Source organism: Larimichthys crocea, chromosome XVIII, assembly GCF_000972845.2.
Source record: "Larimichthys crocea isolate SSNF chromosome XVIII, L_crocea_2.0, whole genome shotgun sequence".
In the NCBI taxonomy this organism is placed as follows: domain Eukaryota; kingdom Metazoa; phylum Chordata; class Actinopteri; family Sciaenidae; genus Larimichthys; species Larimichthys crocea.
In genome coordinates this window covers 15,794,948-15,810,794 of record NC_040028.1, presented here as the reverse complement: position 1 = coordinate 15,810,794, position 15,847 = coordinate 15,794,948, and the positions used below count along the sequence as shown (strand labels likewise).

The 15,847-nt window shown below is 41.1% G+C and overlaps 2 protein-coding genes across 2 annotated transcripts in view; both read right to left on the bottom strand.

Annotated features, from left to right (window-relative positions):
- Nucleotides 1-903: 903 nt before the first annotated feature.
- sox21b (SRY-box transcription factor 21b) lies at nucleotides 904-3,359 on the bottom strand. Its single transcript, XM_010735584.3, has 2 exons — nucleotides 3,007-3,359; nucleotides 904-2,890 (listed from the first exon to the last, which is right to left on the bottom strand). Exon 2 carries the CDS (start codon nucleotides 2,871-2,873, stop codon nucleotides 2,127-2,129), a length of 747 nt encoding a protein of 248 aa, XP_010733886.1. The 5' UTR covers nucleotides 2,874-2,890; nucleotides 3,007-3,359; the 3' UTR covers nucleotides 904-2,126.
- A 2,806-nt stretch (nucleotides 3,360-6,165) lies between these two features.
- The window catches only part of LOC104922696 (multidrug resistance-associated protein 4), a 57,111-nt gene continuing 47,429 nt past the window's right edge, over nucleotides 6,166-15,847 (bottom strand). The window contains exon 31 of the mRNA XM_027291236.1: nucleotides 6,166-6,374. Coding sequence (XP_027147037.1) covers nucleotides 6,273-6,374 — 102 coding nt within the window. The 3' untranslated portion in view covers nucleotides 6,166-6,272. The remainder of the gene's footprint in view (nucleotides 6,375-15,847) is intronic.

Sequence of the window (15,847 nt, the reverse complement as noted above, 5' to 3'; positions counted from 1 at the left end):
AACACATAATAACCTCATGAAACATGAAGTCTACTTGTGACAGCTCAAGACTTTTACAAGACAACACAAGGTCACTTGCGCGTTATTTTCGGGGGGCCAAGAAGGAAGTTCCGTGGAGAGGAGTGATCGGGGGGTTGGGGTTACAATGGAGAACATCGCGGTGAAAGGGTTTAATTAACCGTGACGGAGATAATTATCCCTGGACTGTCCAAATTAGTTTTGCATAATCGCTCTGATCCTTATGAATTAATCTCTCAGTGTAACACACACACACTCACACACACACACACACACACACACACACGAGGGGCAGTTTGCTTAAATAACATACATGACACGTTAGAGATCTAATGTGAAATGCTGTGCAGCAATAACACACACCTGCTGTCTGATTAGAGCATGCACACCTCAGGTAATCAGCATGATTATTATTATTATTATTATTATTAAATACATATAAGTAAGCGTGTCCCTTATGATTGATATTAAATGTCTGTCAGCCTTGCACACACTCAGGCTCAGGTAGTTTTAAAGCCTCAAAGACGAGCTTGTTCTGCAGCCTAAAAGCAGCTTCTTTTTTTTTTACTTGTGTGTGTGTGTGTGTGAGTGTGTGAGTGTGTGTGAGTGTGTGTCCCTGCATGCATGGGAAAAAAAGAAAGAGCTCAGAGTACCACACAGTTTTATCTTCCTTCCTATTCACGATTAAAATTGTGATAAATAAGGTTTTGGCTCTTGATTACAATGGGCTGATTTAGATTTCCCCCCAGTAATGCCATTGAAAAGCGCGGACAAAAGCGGCCTTTGGAGGATACCTTACACTTCACCTGGACTGAGGAGCAGGAGCAGGAAAAAGAAAAGATAACAATCTTGTTCATCTCATCAAGAAGCACAGCCGCGATTCCCTTTCCGTTTAATCCGAATACGCTTTATTGTAGTCCTTCGCTCAACAAGTGAACAGTAGCAATAGGTTGAAGTACATAACGGAGGTTAAAGAAAAACACAAAACATACAAATTCCATAAGAGTTAGTTAAAAAGGTTGTTTTTTTTTGTTTTTGTTTTTTTTCCTGCTGCACATGATACGAGGAGTGGGAGGGTGAGGGGGTCCAGAGATGATAAACTCCTTGAATAAACTTCCATCTGCATTTAAACTTTTTTTTATTATTATTTTTCCGTTTTTTTGTTGTTTTTTTATTTGTTTGTTTTTTTACTGTTTGGAGGTTGTTGTTTTTTTCTTTAAAAAACGGCTTTGATGAAAAGTTGCAATGCACTGAAATTGAATATCACCTTCAAAATAAATTACATCCTCTACGTTTCATGTGCAAATATTACAGAACTAGTCTTGTCCTTTTTAAAATTGTCTTGGGTCACCATAGATTCCACTAAACAATAAATATTACAGACATCTATAAAAAACGGTTTAAAAACTCAAAATATACACCGGATTTCTAGTTGAAATACGTAGGTTTTTCCTGGCCCCTATCTCAAAAAAAAAAAAAAAAAAAAAAAAAAAACACTAAGCCTATAACGGCAAATAAACTAGAGTCTTTTTTTTTTTATCTGTACACATTTACAGTCATTCAACAGGGAAGAAGAAGAAATGTTGTGACAATCCTCCTTGATCCGTGGATTAGAACCCATTTAGCCTTACAACAACTTATCTCGAGAGGAAATATGTGTGATCCTGTGATTAATATGCTCAATGTGCTGCCGTTGGCTCCAACAGGTCAAGCAGGTGCAAAAAGATAGAAATCAAATAGTGTAGCTTTGAAAAAAAATGAGGTGGAGGGGGAAGGAGGGAGGGGGGGCTGCTCTGATACTATTTCTTCTCAAAGGTGCGCATCATTTCTGCCTCCTTTAGTCCTTGTTTTCCTTCCTCTGGGCTGTGAGAGGTGATGGCTGAGTAATAATAGATTAGAGAGTTCTCTAAATAAGCATTACCTTAGATAAAGGCATTAATCAATATACATACACATGTGATATCTGAGACGACGAGCACTTCATCACATGTACAAGTTTGTGCATGCATAATAAAACTCTTGCATGAATAGCTTCTTTTTTTTTCTTTTCTTTTCTTTTTTTTACGTTTTCACATTTCATTTTCTCAGAAGTCCAAACTGTGGGCCTATCATAATGCTGCAGCATATGCAGGGTACGGTTCAAGTTGAGGTTTTCCCATCCCGGGGAGTAGGATGTATGCTAAGGGCGGCTGGAGTCCTGCTGAGGGCCAGCCCGTACAGTTACAAGGGATCATGTAGCCTGGGTTTCCCGGGGACGGATGTGAGTGAGTGTGGGTGTGCGTCCCGCCACCTACACCGCCAGTCCCGGTGAAAGCCGCGGCGCCTGCCGGCGGGTAGCCCAACGGAGACGCGTACGGAAACGAAGGTGGAGAAAGCTCAGTCATCTTGGATCCCAGGTCGAAAAAGGAATAGGGGTTCGTAGACATGGACGGGTTGAAGAATACCCTCGCTGCTGCGGCCGCCGCAGCCGCTGCTGCCTTATCAGGGTTCCCAATGATGGACTCGGAAAGTGCTCCAGCGGAAAGCCCGTTAACTTTGAGCGCGTCGTGCTCCCCGAGGTTGTAGGGCACAGGGAAAGAAAACTTATCTTTTTTCATCAGAGTCTTGGGCTTTCGCCTCGGTCTGTATTTATAGTCTGGGTGCTCCTTCATGTGCATCGCTCGCAGTCGTTTGGCTTCGTCGATGAATGGCCTTTTCTCAGACTCGGTGAGAAGTTTCCACTCCGCTCCTAATCTCTTGCTGATCTCGGAGTTGTGCATTTTCGGGTTTTCCTGAGCCATTTTTCTGCGCTGGGCTCTGGACCAAACCATGAAAGCATTCATCGGGCGTTTTACGTGATCCATTGGTTTAGACATGTCGGCACAAACACTCACTGGAATAAAGAAAATATATAGAAAATAAGTCTAAATCACTCAAATCACTTTTAAAAAGTTTAGTTACGCACATTTAAGACGCGCAACAGCTGCAGCTCATGTTTTGGTTACTTACCTAAGACTTCAGTTCTTCATCACGACGATGATTATCTTCTGCGTAAAGTACAAGTGGCAGCGTCCTTATGAGCGCTCAACTTATGTTTTCTGCTCCATGGTGGCATCCATCAGTGATACGCCTTTAGCGAAGAGGAAGAAGGAGAAGAAGCTGAAGAAGAAGAAGAAGAAGAAAAAAAACGCTGTCTTGTTTTCCTCTTGTCGCCCGAGACTGTCAAACACCACTCAGCAGCAGCAGCATTTACGCAAGTGGATGATAACTCCCGCTTGCCCCATGTGAAATACAGGGTTGTGTGGCAGGTAGTGAAAGTGCAACCGACGCATGCGCAGTCGCGACAGGCACGCAGACTTGACTTGCTGAAAGATTTAAAAAAAAAAAAAAAAATCCCACCCTGTTTAAAGAGGAAACGCATCTCGTGGCTTTATTATAGAGGCTGTGTTTATTTATGATCTGACCTCAGAGCGGTGATCTCTCAGTGTTTGGACTCATTAGTTCCATACGATATTAATTATATTAACGCCAAAGAGCGAGTTTAGCTCAATTCAAAAAGTCATTCACACCTTTTACGCACCTGAAATACCTGAGGATGGCAGCGTGTGTGTGCGTGTGTGTGTGTGTGCGAGCCTCTTACAATAACAGGTGAAAGTGGCTGCAGCAGACAGGTGCACGTCGCTGAAGTTAAGTCTCAACTTGCATTGAATCTTTAAATAGCCGAGGTGAAAAACGCACACACACACACACACACACACACACACACGCAAGCCTGCACACACTCTCTTATTTAAAACATGTATCATTACACGCCTAATCGCCTCTTCCTCTGTTTCATTTGTTTAATTGACAATCAAACCAGCCTCCACTTCCTCACCTTTCATCCTCACCTCTCTCTCCCTCTTCCTGCCCCTTCCCCTTCCCCATGGGTGGCACTGCCATTGAAAAAAGTCGTGCGTAAAAGACGACAAGAGAGCTAAAGAATATCTTCTTTAATTTTCTGATATTGTTGCATTTGTCGTAAATACGCGAATGCTGAGGAGGTCTGAAGTGTTTCTAATCGGCGCTCGGTGAAATTAATTACTTTCCTGAAATCCCCCCCACCACCACACACTCTTCTTTACTTTCACTTCAAAGGACTTTCCCAAGGGCAGCGAATCGACAACTGAAATTAGGTTGTCGAATATTCAACTAAGCAATTACAGTTATCTGCAGGACTTGTTGAGTAAATTGTAGGTTTAAGTGGTTTGTTCTCGCACCTTCCCCGTTGTACATAATTGTATGTGTACAAAAAAAAGAGACAGGGGGGAATAAGAGAAGGGCTGCATCGAACAATATTATAAATGACGAATTAGGCTGTAGGTCGAGCCTTTAATTTAGGATATAAATGGATGTCAAATTCAATTCACTATACTGTTGTTCTTTTCAGAAATGGTTGAGCCTAATATAAGGACTGTTTGCACAATATATAATGAGTGCTTATTATTATTATTATTGGTATTACTGAATAAAATAAAATATTGGATTATTAATTCTACTTTTAGCCAAATATTGATGGGGTGAAACTTGAGTGATCCCAAAGAGGTGATGCGCAATTTATAGAAGAGAAAGCCTCCAAAATTTCCTGTTAACAAGGATTAGGCTTGTTTTTGTTTTGTTTATTATCATCATCATTATTATTATTATTATTATTGCAGCAGCGGAGAAAAGGCTCACTGAGGGAATCGCTTCTTTGTCTCAAGTAGAGAGAGAGAGAAACCTGACAAGGTGAGGATGATCCGCGCGTCAGGAGGAGCAGATGAGAGACAAAAACCTGCTCGCTGCCTTTAAACGGAGTCGCAGCATCTCTCAACAACCGGTGCGCTCTCCTCCCTTTTGTCGGCTTGTCATTCACCTCGATAACATTACTGCAATGAAGCGCTCCACTCACTCCGCAGGAGCACATGCCTCTCATGACACAAACGGGCAAAAAAAAAGAAGAAAAAAAATTGCTATGAATTATATGAATAAGTTACGGTGGAATAAAAAAAGTTCTTATCGCGATTAGACAGTTAAAGTGCTGTGCAATTCAGTGTCTGCACACAGGCGTGCTTTCACCAGCCCTCTCCCTCCCCCTGGACATTTCCTAATTTTTTTTTTTTTATTTCTCTCTGCAGGTTTCTTTAATTTCTTTAGAGTTCTTTGACGTGGATGAATATGAATACATCTCCAGCCTCTTGTTTTTTTCTTTTCTCTCTTTCAATATTAACACGTGTTGGAGGATTTTTAGATGATGCCAGGGCCTTGTTGAGCCTTGTATTAAACGGAAGCAAGCGCAACCATCCAGCATGTTTTTCTTACTGATCATAATGTCAAGATTCGTTGTATTTATTTCACCAAACAGCTTATTATTTTGCAGACTGAGGAAACATTAATTTATTTAGTTTTGTAATTTAATGATATCTGATTATAAAATAAATAAATAAATAAAATAATAACAACAACAACAGTGTGTTTCCACCCCCTCCTCCTCTTTTTTTTCTGCCTGGGTCCTGGAAATAACACTTAAATAATTCAAGATGAGTTAGTGAGAGTGGGAGAATTACCTGCCGATAAAGCCCGGGTCCAGCCTCTGAGACGGAGCCAGCACTCCCACCTCACAGCACACTGATGATAAGACTGAATAGAAAAATATCATGCAAATAGAAGGCAGACAGCAGCAACAACAAGCCCATGGGGACATTTTCCTACCCGGAGAGATCGCACACAGTTCACTCCAAAGTGCTAAAGCCATCACTCTGAAATAGGAGCCCCTGGAGGTGCAAGAATCTTCATGATAGCACCAAACAGTTTATTCTGCTCGACACTCCACTAAACTCTGGGAGAAAGCACAACAAATTATACAGAGAGTTGATGAGGATCCCTGGATAATCCCAGTCTGCATAAAAAAGCCCTCATCTATAACAAGTAGTGTAGGATGTGTACCTCATTTTTCTTGTCAAAGTGTTTTATTCTCTCAAAGTGGCACCATTGGAGGTGAAGGGAGGGGAATCAAGTCTTAAATTAATTTCAAGATTAACATGAGTTGACTTCCTGCCATCAGATGGCTTTTCTTTGGGAAGAAAAAAAAAGGAAGCAGGGTAAACAACAATATCTTTCTGTTTGCCACTTCAAACAGAAGAGTGTAGCATTTACAGCCACATGAAAGTTTGTTCATTATCGGGGAAGGGTTGAAGAAAGAGAGAGGGAGGGGTCCTGATTGTGTACCTGATGTGGTTTTCTTTCTGCTTCTCTGATCACAGCTCTGCCCTGGATCTTCCCCCTTCCTTATTTTTTTCCTTAAAGCTGGAGCTGCCTCCCATGCAGGCCGATGCCAAGACAGAAGCACTTAAATGCACCTTACAGTAGATAAAAAAAAAAAAGGTAGTCATCTCATTTTCATCTGTGTTCATAGGATTCTCATTCATCTTTGTATGAACATGCCAACTGCTCCACTTTTTACAGCTGATTTTCAGATTAAGGATTTATACAGCAGATAAACAACAACAAATCTGGACCAAAAGATTTCATTAGATTTGCTTTAAATAAAAACCCTATTTAAAAGCATGTTTGGTGTTATAACACTGAGAGAAATGTGATATTGTTTCAAGCATAATTACTGCATGTTTTCAGTTGACACACAGCCTATTTTTATTAATCACTGGCTGAAATAAATTCCAATTTGCATTAAGATTAAGACAAAGATATCCATATCAAAGACAGTTTCCAAACAAGGAAAACAAAATCTCCAAACTGTAAATACATTTTTTACAGCAAAAGCAAACATGTCACAGGGGCAGAGTGTTTCCTGCATGATGTTGGAGGTTATTGAAAGTCAATTTGTCACTATCACACGCCATTAGCTGCAGAATCTTGTCTTAAGTGAGCCTTTGATAAAGTGCTAATGACAAACAGTTTAGTGTTGTAAGGGATCCAATTGATTACTATTTAAAGATGATTGCATTTAGATTACAAGTCATTTTGTCTAATGAGGTTTCTTTTACAGCTCCCACAATACGTAGAAAATATGCTTAAGCGCGAGGCAACATAATGATCGGATTGGTAAGAGACAATGCCGACTTCAGCAGCACTTCAAATGAGTCACACTCGAACGTCTGAATAAATACATAATTAATGTGAATAAAGTTAATATTTGTTTTTTATTTGTGTGGCTTAAATATGTGACCTATTTTGAACGTTGTGTTCTCAAAATATATTCAATAAGTGCCAAATTAGTTGTGCAGTTCTTTAATCATTCTAATTATACAGTCTTTATTGCTCCTTAGGGCAGACTTTCGTGTCTTTGTCTCAGTGGGAATTATTTTGGTGAAGAACCAAAATATTTACTCAACCACAACCTAAATATTACGCATATCAAGAGGAATTGAGAAATAATCCTCTCATAGAGCACAGTATTAACTTAATCACATTAGTGGAAATACTATTGATAGTGGTCATGATCCCTAGTGAGGGAATCTGCAATTCACAATAAAAAACAGCCATACAAGCTAGAACACTTGCACACACTGCAGTGTGCATTAAATACTGGGGAGTGGAACAGGAAAATGGCCCTGAGGATTTGAGCGAGTGTGTGTGAGTGAATGCTTGAATGATGGTAAAGAGGGAGGAAAGAGGAGTGATTGTCAGTTCAATCTTCGAGGACCTGAACTGACAGATACAACAAACTTTCAAAGCACATTATGGAGGGAGAATGGCTACACAGAAGGATGTGGAGTCCGCCAGCTTGATAAGACCTTCATCTTTCAACCGCCGCTTGTCAAAGTATTATATGTAATCTCACACTGCAGAATGTCGCTCACCCTGAGGGGCAAACAAAATAGCAGCTGCAATCAAATGACTTCCTGGATCATTAAAAAAAAAAACCTAACCTACCCTTGGTGGAAAGTCAGATTTTTGAACTCTGATTGCTGATACCCCCCACGGGCTGGATGTTTAGCCTTCCACATAGTCTCAATCGCTGGGCCCTGCGGTTCAAATCCACAGATACTTGTTTCCCTCCAGGCACAGAGATGACTTTTCCCAAGATAGACTATTTTGAACCATTTAGCGGATACATTATCGCCGGCCTTTCTTCCTCATTATATTCCCCTTATCACCACAGCATCACTGTAAAGCCCCCAAATAGAGAGTTGTAATTACCCAGACTGCCACCTGATAGCAGCCCCTTCTATCAGCTTTATCACTCCAGGTCCTGCTAACTCATCACGGGGACAGAGGGAAGAAAAGGCCCTGCTTGTGGCACAGCCCGCCACAGATAGCTCATCTCTCAGATACATTTATAGTTCCAGTCGGGATCAGAGAAAACTGATGCACCAAGGCAATTTTTTTATCCACCCCTTCGCTTCAACCCCACAAAGACTGCTCTCTCTCAGTCCTTTCCTAGTCTCTCGCTCTTTATGTGAAAGCTGAATTGAGGCCGCTTCGCAAACAAAAAGTGATCCAATCTCCTTGAACCCGTGGCAGCACAGTAACATGCTATTTGGGCTTTCATAGTGTGCCATCGTCCTTCAGAGCAAGAGAAGAAAATCCAGAGGGTGACTTGTTCATCTTTACCATTGCACAAAAACATCAAGCACACTTGTATAAAAGTTGACAGTATAGTGCTTCCAGCTTATTATCCACCTTTGACCCTTGTTGCAAGTTTCCCCGGTGTTATGAATAGCAAATGAAGAACTGAATCTAAGGATTTGTGTTCATCTGGGTTGAATGAACAGAAGGTGAAAACACTCAAAAGGTCGTGCTTCAAAGGTCAAGATTTATTCAAATTCACAGCCTTTTCAATACACGGGTCCTGCAAAATTGAAAAGTGAAAAGTTAAATATGATCAAATCAAATTGCAAAACTGTTGAAAAGCATTCACACGTCTACTATTAAAGATGACCTTTTGTGATTTCAGTTTCTTTTCTGTGTAAACTGACATCCATTGTCAGTCAGACCTCACGGTCTATCCGAAAGTGTTTTATGAAAAACAGACTTAACAAAATTACACCAAAGAAAGTATATTAAAAAAAAAGAAAAGGAAAGAAAAGAAAAAACAGAGGTTTTAATAAAACTTGCACCAGAACACCGTCCTTGACATTGGACCACGCTGTGAATAAATACACCTTTCAAGCGAACATTACTTTAAGTGTTGCTTTTGAGATATTTCTTGAAAAACACAGAAGCGTCCATGCATTCACGCTGAATAAACATTCATTTGTGTCATTGTTGTTGTTTGTCTCGCCTGCTTCTGAATCACCTGTGAACATTAAGACAAAGACGGGGGAGACAATCGAGCCATTCTTGCCAGTTGGTTATTATCATCTAAGTATATAATTATCTTCCAATTCAGAATGCGTGTTTGCATTTGCATGACACGTTCACAACCCCTGCATCTCTTCCTGTCGCGTATTGTGAGCGTAGCCGTGCTCTTCTCTATTACTTGTAACAATGAAAGAGCCTTTGTGTGTGTACTCATCAGTATGTCAAAGAAGCAGCCCGAATGACTGTGACCTCCATCAAATGGGAAAATTGTGAGGATGCATTGGAACTCTATGGTTCCCATGGCCTGAGCGCCTTCTGACAGAGGCACTCTTACACAGCCTGAAAGGACAAATCAATCTTATTTGAGGAGATTAAGTGACCAAGATAATAACCATGTCATTGAGAGAGAGGGGAAGAAAAAAAAGTCCCACTTTTCAAAAGAGAGAAATGGCCGAGTTCCTGCAGATGGCTCATTGTGTAGCTGAATGTCACATCTCTCTAGGTGAGCCCTTTATGCCAGTGTTGTCTGACACACCTCAGGGACAAAACATGTGGCCATTCCAATAACTGGAATAAGAGTTCATTATACCGCGCACATAACACGGCAAAAAAAAAGATTAGTGATATTTGTATTGCATTTCAGGGTTTTTGCAATGCGAACACGTGGCCGTGTGCGTGTGTGTACATGTGTTTCCCTAAGCTCTGGCTTGAATGACACTATGATCAATGGGAGGGCAAGTGTCCTGTCAGCACGTCCTGTTCGGGTGTGGTGGTGAGGGTTGAAGCGGGGGGGGGTGGGCATGACAGTGGCTGTCTCAGGTGATCTCATTATTTGATGGACACAGCAGTGGAGAGACCGCATTCATACTGGCCTCTCTCTCTCTCTCTCTCTCTGTGTCTCGTGTTGCTTGCTTAATCAGGCCATTACTCATGGAGAGCAGCGGGGGCACTTATAGGAAATATTGATCATATTTTGACAGAGTATTCTCTCCGCTCCATAATCAGCAATGCATTACTGCCACACCGCTGATTCTGTGCACACAAGCACATGCGACAACAACATCATTAGATGCCATTGCAGAAGGGGGGGTTACACTTATCAGCATTCCGAAGCAGGCGAAACCTGTGTTTGCGTGTGTTAAGATGTTTGCCTAATGATTTTAACTAATCTGTTTATTTCCAATGTTTATCTACGCAGCCTGCGAGGGGAAGGATAGTAAAGCAAGGAGCGGAGCTTTTCAAAATCAAAGACTTCAAAGCACTAATCGTCTGCGTGAAGATTAATGAATTACTCTCGTGAATGCTCCTCTGAGTTTTTTTTTATCTTTTTAATGTCTGGTTAAAGTCAATACCCAAGCATGCAGAGCTGCACTCTTAAGGGATGGCTTACCCAAAGGCCAGGACCCTGTGTGAGTCAGATCATCGTCCCATGGGACGTTTGCTAAAGATGCTGTGACACGCCTAAAAAGCAAAGCTCCAGCGGGGGCCCCGAGGGCTGTTTGCATTTGGCAGCACAAGCCAAAAGTGTCTCCTCTGTCCAAATTAAGCCTCGCCAAGGGGTCAAGTGAAATCAATATGTTAATCCATAAATTGTCCGGTGTGATAATTACTAAGAGGAACAGTAATTACAAAAGACATTAATTTACTTCTTAGATTTTGTGCCAGGGGAGAGTTTCACCCAGCCTTGATTCATCTAGAGGAAAACAATTCACTGAGGAAGCGTCCCCCTTTTCTTTTTTTTTTTTAAAGCAATGGTCGATTCTTTTTAAGGAATTGTAGGCGCACACAGGCTCTCGGTCAAAGCACTTTTGGACATGCTAAGAAGAGCTTGTTTGAAGGTTTTTCAAACCCCTGTGTAGTCAGCTCCAGGGTTCTTACATTGATCAGTCAGTGACGACAAAGGTTTCACAAAATGCACACTTGTTCCCTCCGACAATGTGTCTTGGACATTAGCATAATAATAATATAAAAAAAAAATCCATATGGGCTCTTAAGGGATAAAACCTTGATGTCCTCAGCTAAAGACACATGGAGTGCCACACAAAAGCCACCATGCTTTAATAGGGCGACAACCTGTATACATTTTGATCTTTTTCTTCCCAGCCACTTTGAGGCATGGCACAAACATTGCAAAGGCATTCTTTTCTAAAAACCCCAGGTTGCAGCTGGTCTGCCACTTGCTGTGCACTGCCAAGTGCAAGAAATGGGTCTCTTTTATCAGGATGGAGCAAATCTGGGCTAATGTGTCTGGTAGAGAGTGTCCCAGGGAGCCTCGCTCTCCCATTCTTTGGCCATTCTTTCCACTTTTCTCCTCTCCTGCTCTTGGGATAATTGCAGTTTAATTGGGTGACAAGAAATGAAAACTGTGTCCACATTATCTAGGATTATCTCTTTTTCCTCCAGCCTGCCATCAATTCAAAGAAGCCCATTTATCAGCACAGGGAAGCTGATGCTTGGTCAGCGGAGGAGAAGTTTTGAGCACCAGTTAGCAAAATGAAGAGAGAAAGGGGCTGGGAGCAGTGGGAGGGGACCTGACAGCTAAGAAAAATACTCTTTGTATCTTATCGTAACTGTACATTCATCTTGAAGATGCATATCTTTTGCGCACTCCAAATCAATAAAAACACAATAATATTATTCGAGAGAATTATTTCTCCCAAAAAAAGAAACATCTGAAATAAAAACTGTATAAGTTCTGGCATTGTTGACCAAAAATTCAACAGTCTACTTCAGTTTAATTGTTCAGAATTATTTCACAAATCCTACAACAACAGATCGCATGACTTTAGTGACATGGACAAAACATGTTAATGAATACCAATAAGTCTCTGGGCATTGTGGCTCGGATGTGCTTTATAGCCGGCTTCATTCATTTCCTCAGTATTGTTGAATTCTCCACGCCAAGGTTATAAACATTGAGTCATACTCAGGCCAGCCGTTTGAGCTGTACTCAAGCTTAAAAGCCTCTTTCAGGATGCATGAATGAACTTCATTTTCTCTCTGAGAACTTTGCTCTGATAGCTGAAAAAAAGGGAATGTTGTTTAGAGAAGGAAGGAGAGACAATGAGGGGGAAAAATGAAAGCTTTCAGATTCCATTATGAGCATTGCCCTCTATTCTTTTCAGCTGTGTATAGTGTATATTTTCTTCACAATAATTCCCCATTGCCTTAATATGCTTCCCAGTCGCTCAAGCACAATTCTAAATGGGCCTTGCATAAGGGTTATGGTAATAAAGCAAATACTAGAAAAATGATGGAGGGGCATCCTGAGGGGAGGATCAGGGTAAAGAGAGCAGATCAGAAAAATGGCTTCATTAATACTTAGCTAGCCTCTGCACAGAAGCAGATGAAAGAAAGGAGACCTTGCCAGTGCTCTACATACGTACCTATTCAGTCTGAGGTGCAACAATAAGATGGCCTGATCATTTGGGGAAAGAGCAGGCTTTGTGTAGCATTAAAGCATGAAAATCTGCTGTACAGTGACCAAGCTGAAGTGCTTTCCACTCTGAATGCAACAGGGGACCTACTCTAAACACAATACATTTGAAGGTTACAGGATGTATTGTCTGCTCTTAGGAGTGTGTGTGTGCGTGTGTGCGTGTGTGTGTGTGTGTGCGTGTGTGTGCGCATATCAAGTGGTAACCTCTCCAAAAACTGCAGTTCCTTGAATGGCCACTCGAGGCTGGCTACAAAATGAGGAAATCTCCATGAGCCCTCATGTTAAAATGTCCAACTTAACAGCAAAAATAAACATTTAGTTAAAAACCTGGTACAAAAAAATAAAAATAAAAAAATACTTTGGTCTCTATAGCTAACTTCCCATTCATGACAACTGTACAAAGTCTGAATTTCTACATAACTCACTCGTTCAAATCATATCAAATCTTTTAATTAGGAGTGTGGTCGCTCTTAATTTTAACGTTTTTTTTCCTTGTCACTAACACTTGTGCTTGTTCATGGTGGGAATTGTTGGGTCTCTGTAAATAATATTATAAATAGTAAAGACCTGTGCTATATGGAAATTGCATGCGATAACCCCTGTTATGATTTAGTGCTATGAAAAAAATTTAATTGAATCAATTGACAGGTGGGTGCCGTCACTGGTGGCTAGTTTATGGCAACCAGGCTTTACTCGTCCTACTTCAGCTCCACGCAGGCTCCACGACTTTGCCCATTTTTGGATTAGCCTGGAGCCGGTGGAGGTCGGAATGCCAAGATGGCAACGGCCAGAGCCACCACACGCTGAGTTTCACAAAGGCTCTTCAGAACCCTATGGGTGACATCATGCATAGAACATCTATGTTTTTCTACTGTCTATGGTGCATATGCATGAGTTGCACATGAGCAAATGGAAATGGAAAATGTAGACGTAATAACTTTACTTTTGTAAACATTGAGGCAAAGTTTGGTAACTCATTACCTTGAATGCCAGCTAGCAGTGTTTGTCAAACCCAAACATGTCCTTCATTGGTTTTATGATGACTTTTCAAAAACTTCTTTTCATATATTGAATAATTAACCAGTTTTTAACCACTGCATTTACATTTAGGCAGAGGATTTGATTTCCTAGGGGCAACCAGAGTGAGAACTGCTACTGTGGACTTTGTAACCCTAACCCTAAAAGTCACCCCTACCCTTGTTATAGTGTCTTCCAGACTCAGGTACTTTTTAATTATGTACTGTACGTGTGTTATCTGCAATGTCATTTAGCATTTTTATATGTTATGTTTTGCTTGAATGAGCAAAGATACATGCAAGATCTTCTGGGCACAAATAAAAACAAACACCATAAAATTCATACAATCATTGTTTTAGGCTACAGCTGGCAAACTGGGAGACGTAAAGTTGTCTGAGAGATATTGACAGGTGAAAAAGGGGGGCAATGCTTTGCTGAATCATTCGGCCATATCTAAGGAAATATATATACTGACACAAATGACTAATCTGTTGTGATCAATTGTATAAACAGTTGCTAAACTATGATAAAGTTTCAAAGAAAGTACTTTTTCAGATGATGTGATTATATATATTATGGATGTATGATTAACAGTTGGCTTATAGCAGTGGGACTGATACCTCATCCAGAATCAGGACTATGCAGGGATATGACTGTGAATGAATGGCTGCCACATTCATCCAGGCAGTGTTAATCATTTTTACGCAGGGCAGCAGTATAAAATTGCTAAAGGAGAATTGCTTCAGCCTGGTCAGTGCAGGGAGCAGTTTGTCTAATCAGAGTGCAAATAAGGTTTGATCACTGTCCAGCGTAATCTGGCCCACAAGCAGCATTTACAGCACTAAATCAAGCGTCGGGGAAGCTGCAGGTGCTGCCTCACAGACAGGCCTCCCCCTGGGGGCCCTGTGCTGGGGAATAAACAGCAAATAAATGGCAGTGCTGGGAGAGCGATGAGCTGATTAACTCACTGCAGGGCAGTTTCTCATTATCCCCTTAACCCAGATGGAGACCTACCCAATCTTACACCCTGTCTCAGTTACAGTAGGGCGCTGCTGCATCAGCCTGTCTGACATTGTCTGGGTTATACTTTCAGTGAGATAGAGTCTGAAAAGATGATGTATAAAAAAAAATGACAAAACGGGGATGTGCACGCCTGCGTGTGTGTGTGTGTGTGTGTGTGTGTGTGTGCTGTGTGGTCCATCTCTGGGGAGACTGCTAATGTGTCAGCTCCATGGCTCATTTCTTTCAATTACAGCGGCTGGACTAGGAGAGCCCACCAGCAGTCCACTGACAGCTCCATATGGGTCCCATCACTGCTTATCACGGGGCACTCGTGGATAATTCATTTACCCTTCATTGGATATGACATATTACCATCAACAAAAGCAGTTATATATCACACAATTCACACATTGTTAATTAAGAGCAGGTTATCATGACAGTCGTTTTAGATGCAAAATTATTCTATTCAGACACGGTGAGATCATTTAAGCGAGGCACAGAAGAGCCTTCTATGATTTAAACATGCAGAAAAACTGTTTGTTTTTTTAAATGATGACTTTCTAGTATAAAGTTTTCTTTACATAAGTGAAAACTTATTTAAAAAAAAAAAACAGAAGCTGTAAAGTCTTTTATTTTGACTGTCTCTGGCGCTTCTGAGAAAAATGTGATTTTTCTATTGTAAATGTTGATTTAGCATGTCACCTGAATATAAAGCATCCTCAGACATACTTTGAAATGAGCTGCACAGTTTTCCATTGTGCCTTCCCCTGTGGTTTTTCAAAGCGAATTAATTAACACGATAGAGAAAATAGGTAGAATGCAAATGTTGGAGCCCTCACTTTATGCCTCGGTATCCTTTTGTTCCCCTTTATTGTACCAAATTATTTAATTGGGTCTCTCTGATTGTGCACAGACACAGGAAGGAACACAGGCCATTGTTAGCTTCCATACAAGCCACAATACAGTATCAAATTCAATTCCCATCAAAACGGCAGGCTGCTGTAGAGCCCACAGCGGCCCCGGAGATTAATGAAGATCTGCATCAAGGCAAAGCGCTGGTCTGAGATGGGAGATTTCTCCCAAATAAAAGACCCCTTCACCAAGAACAAA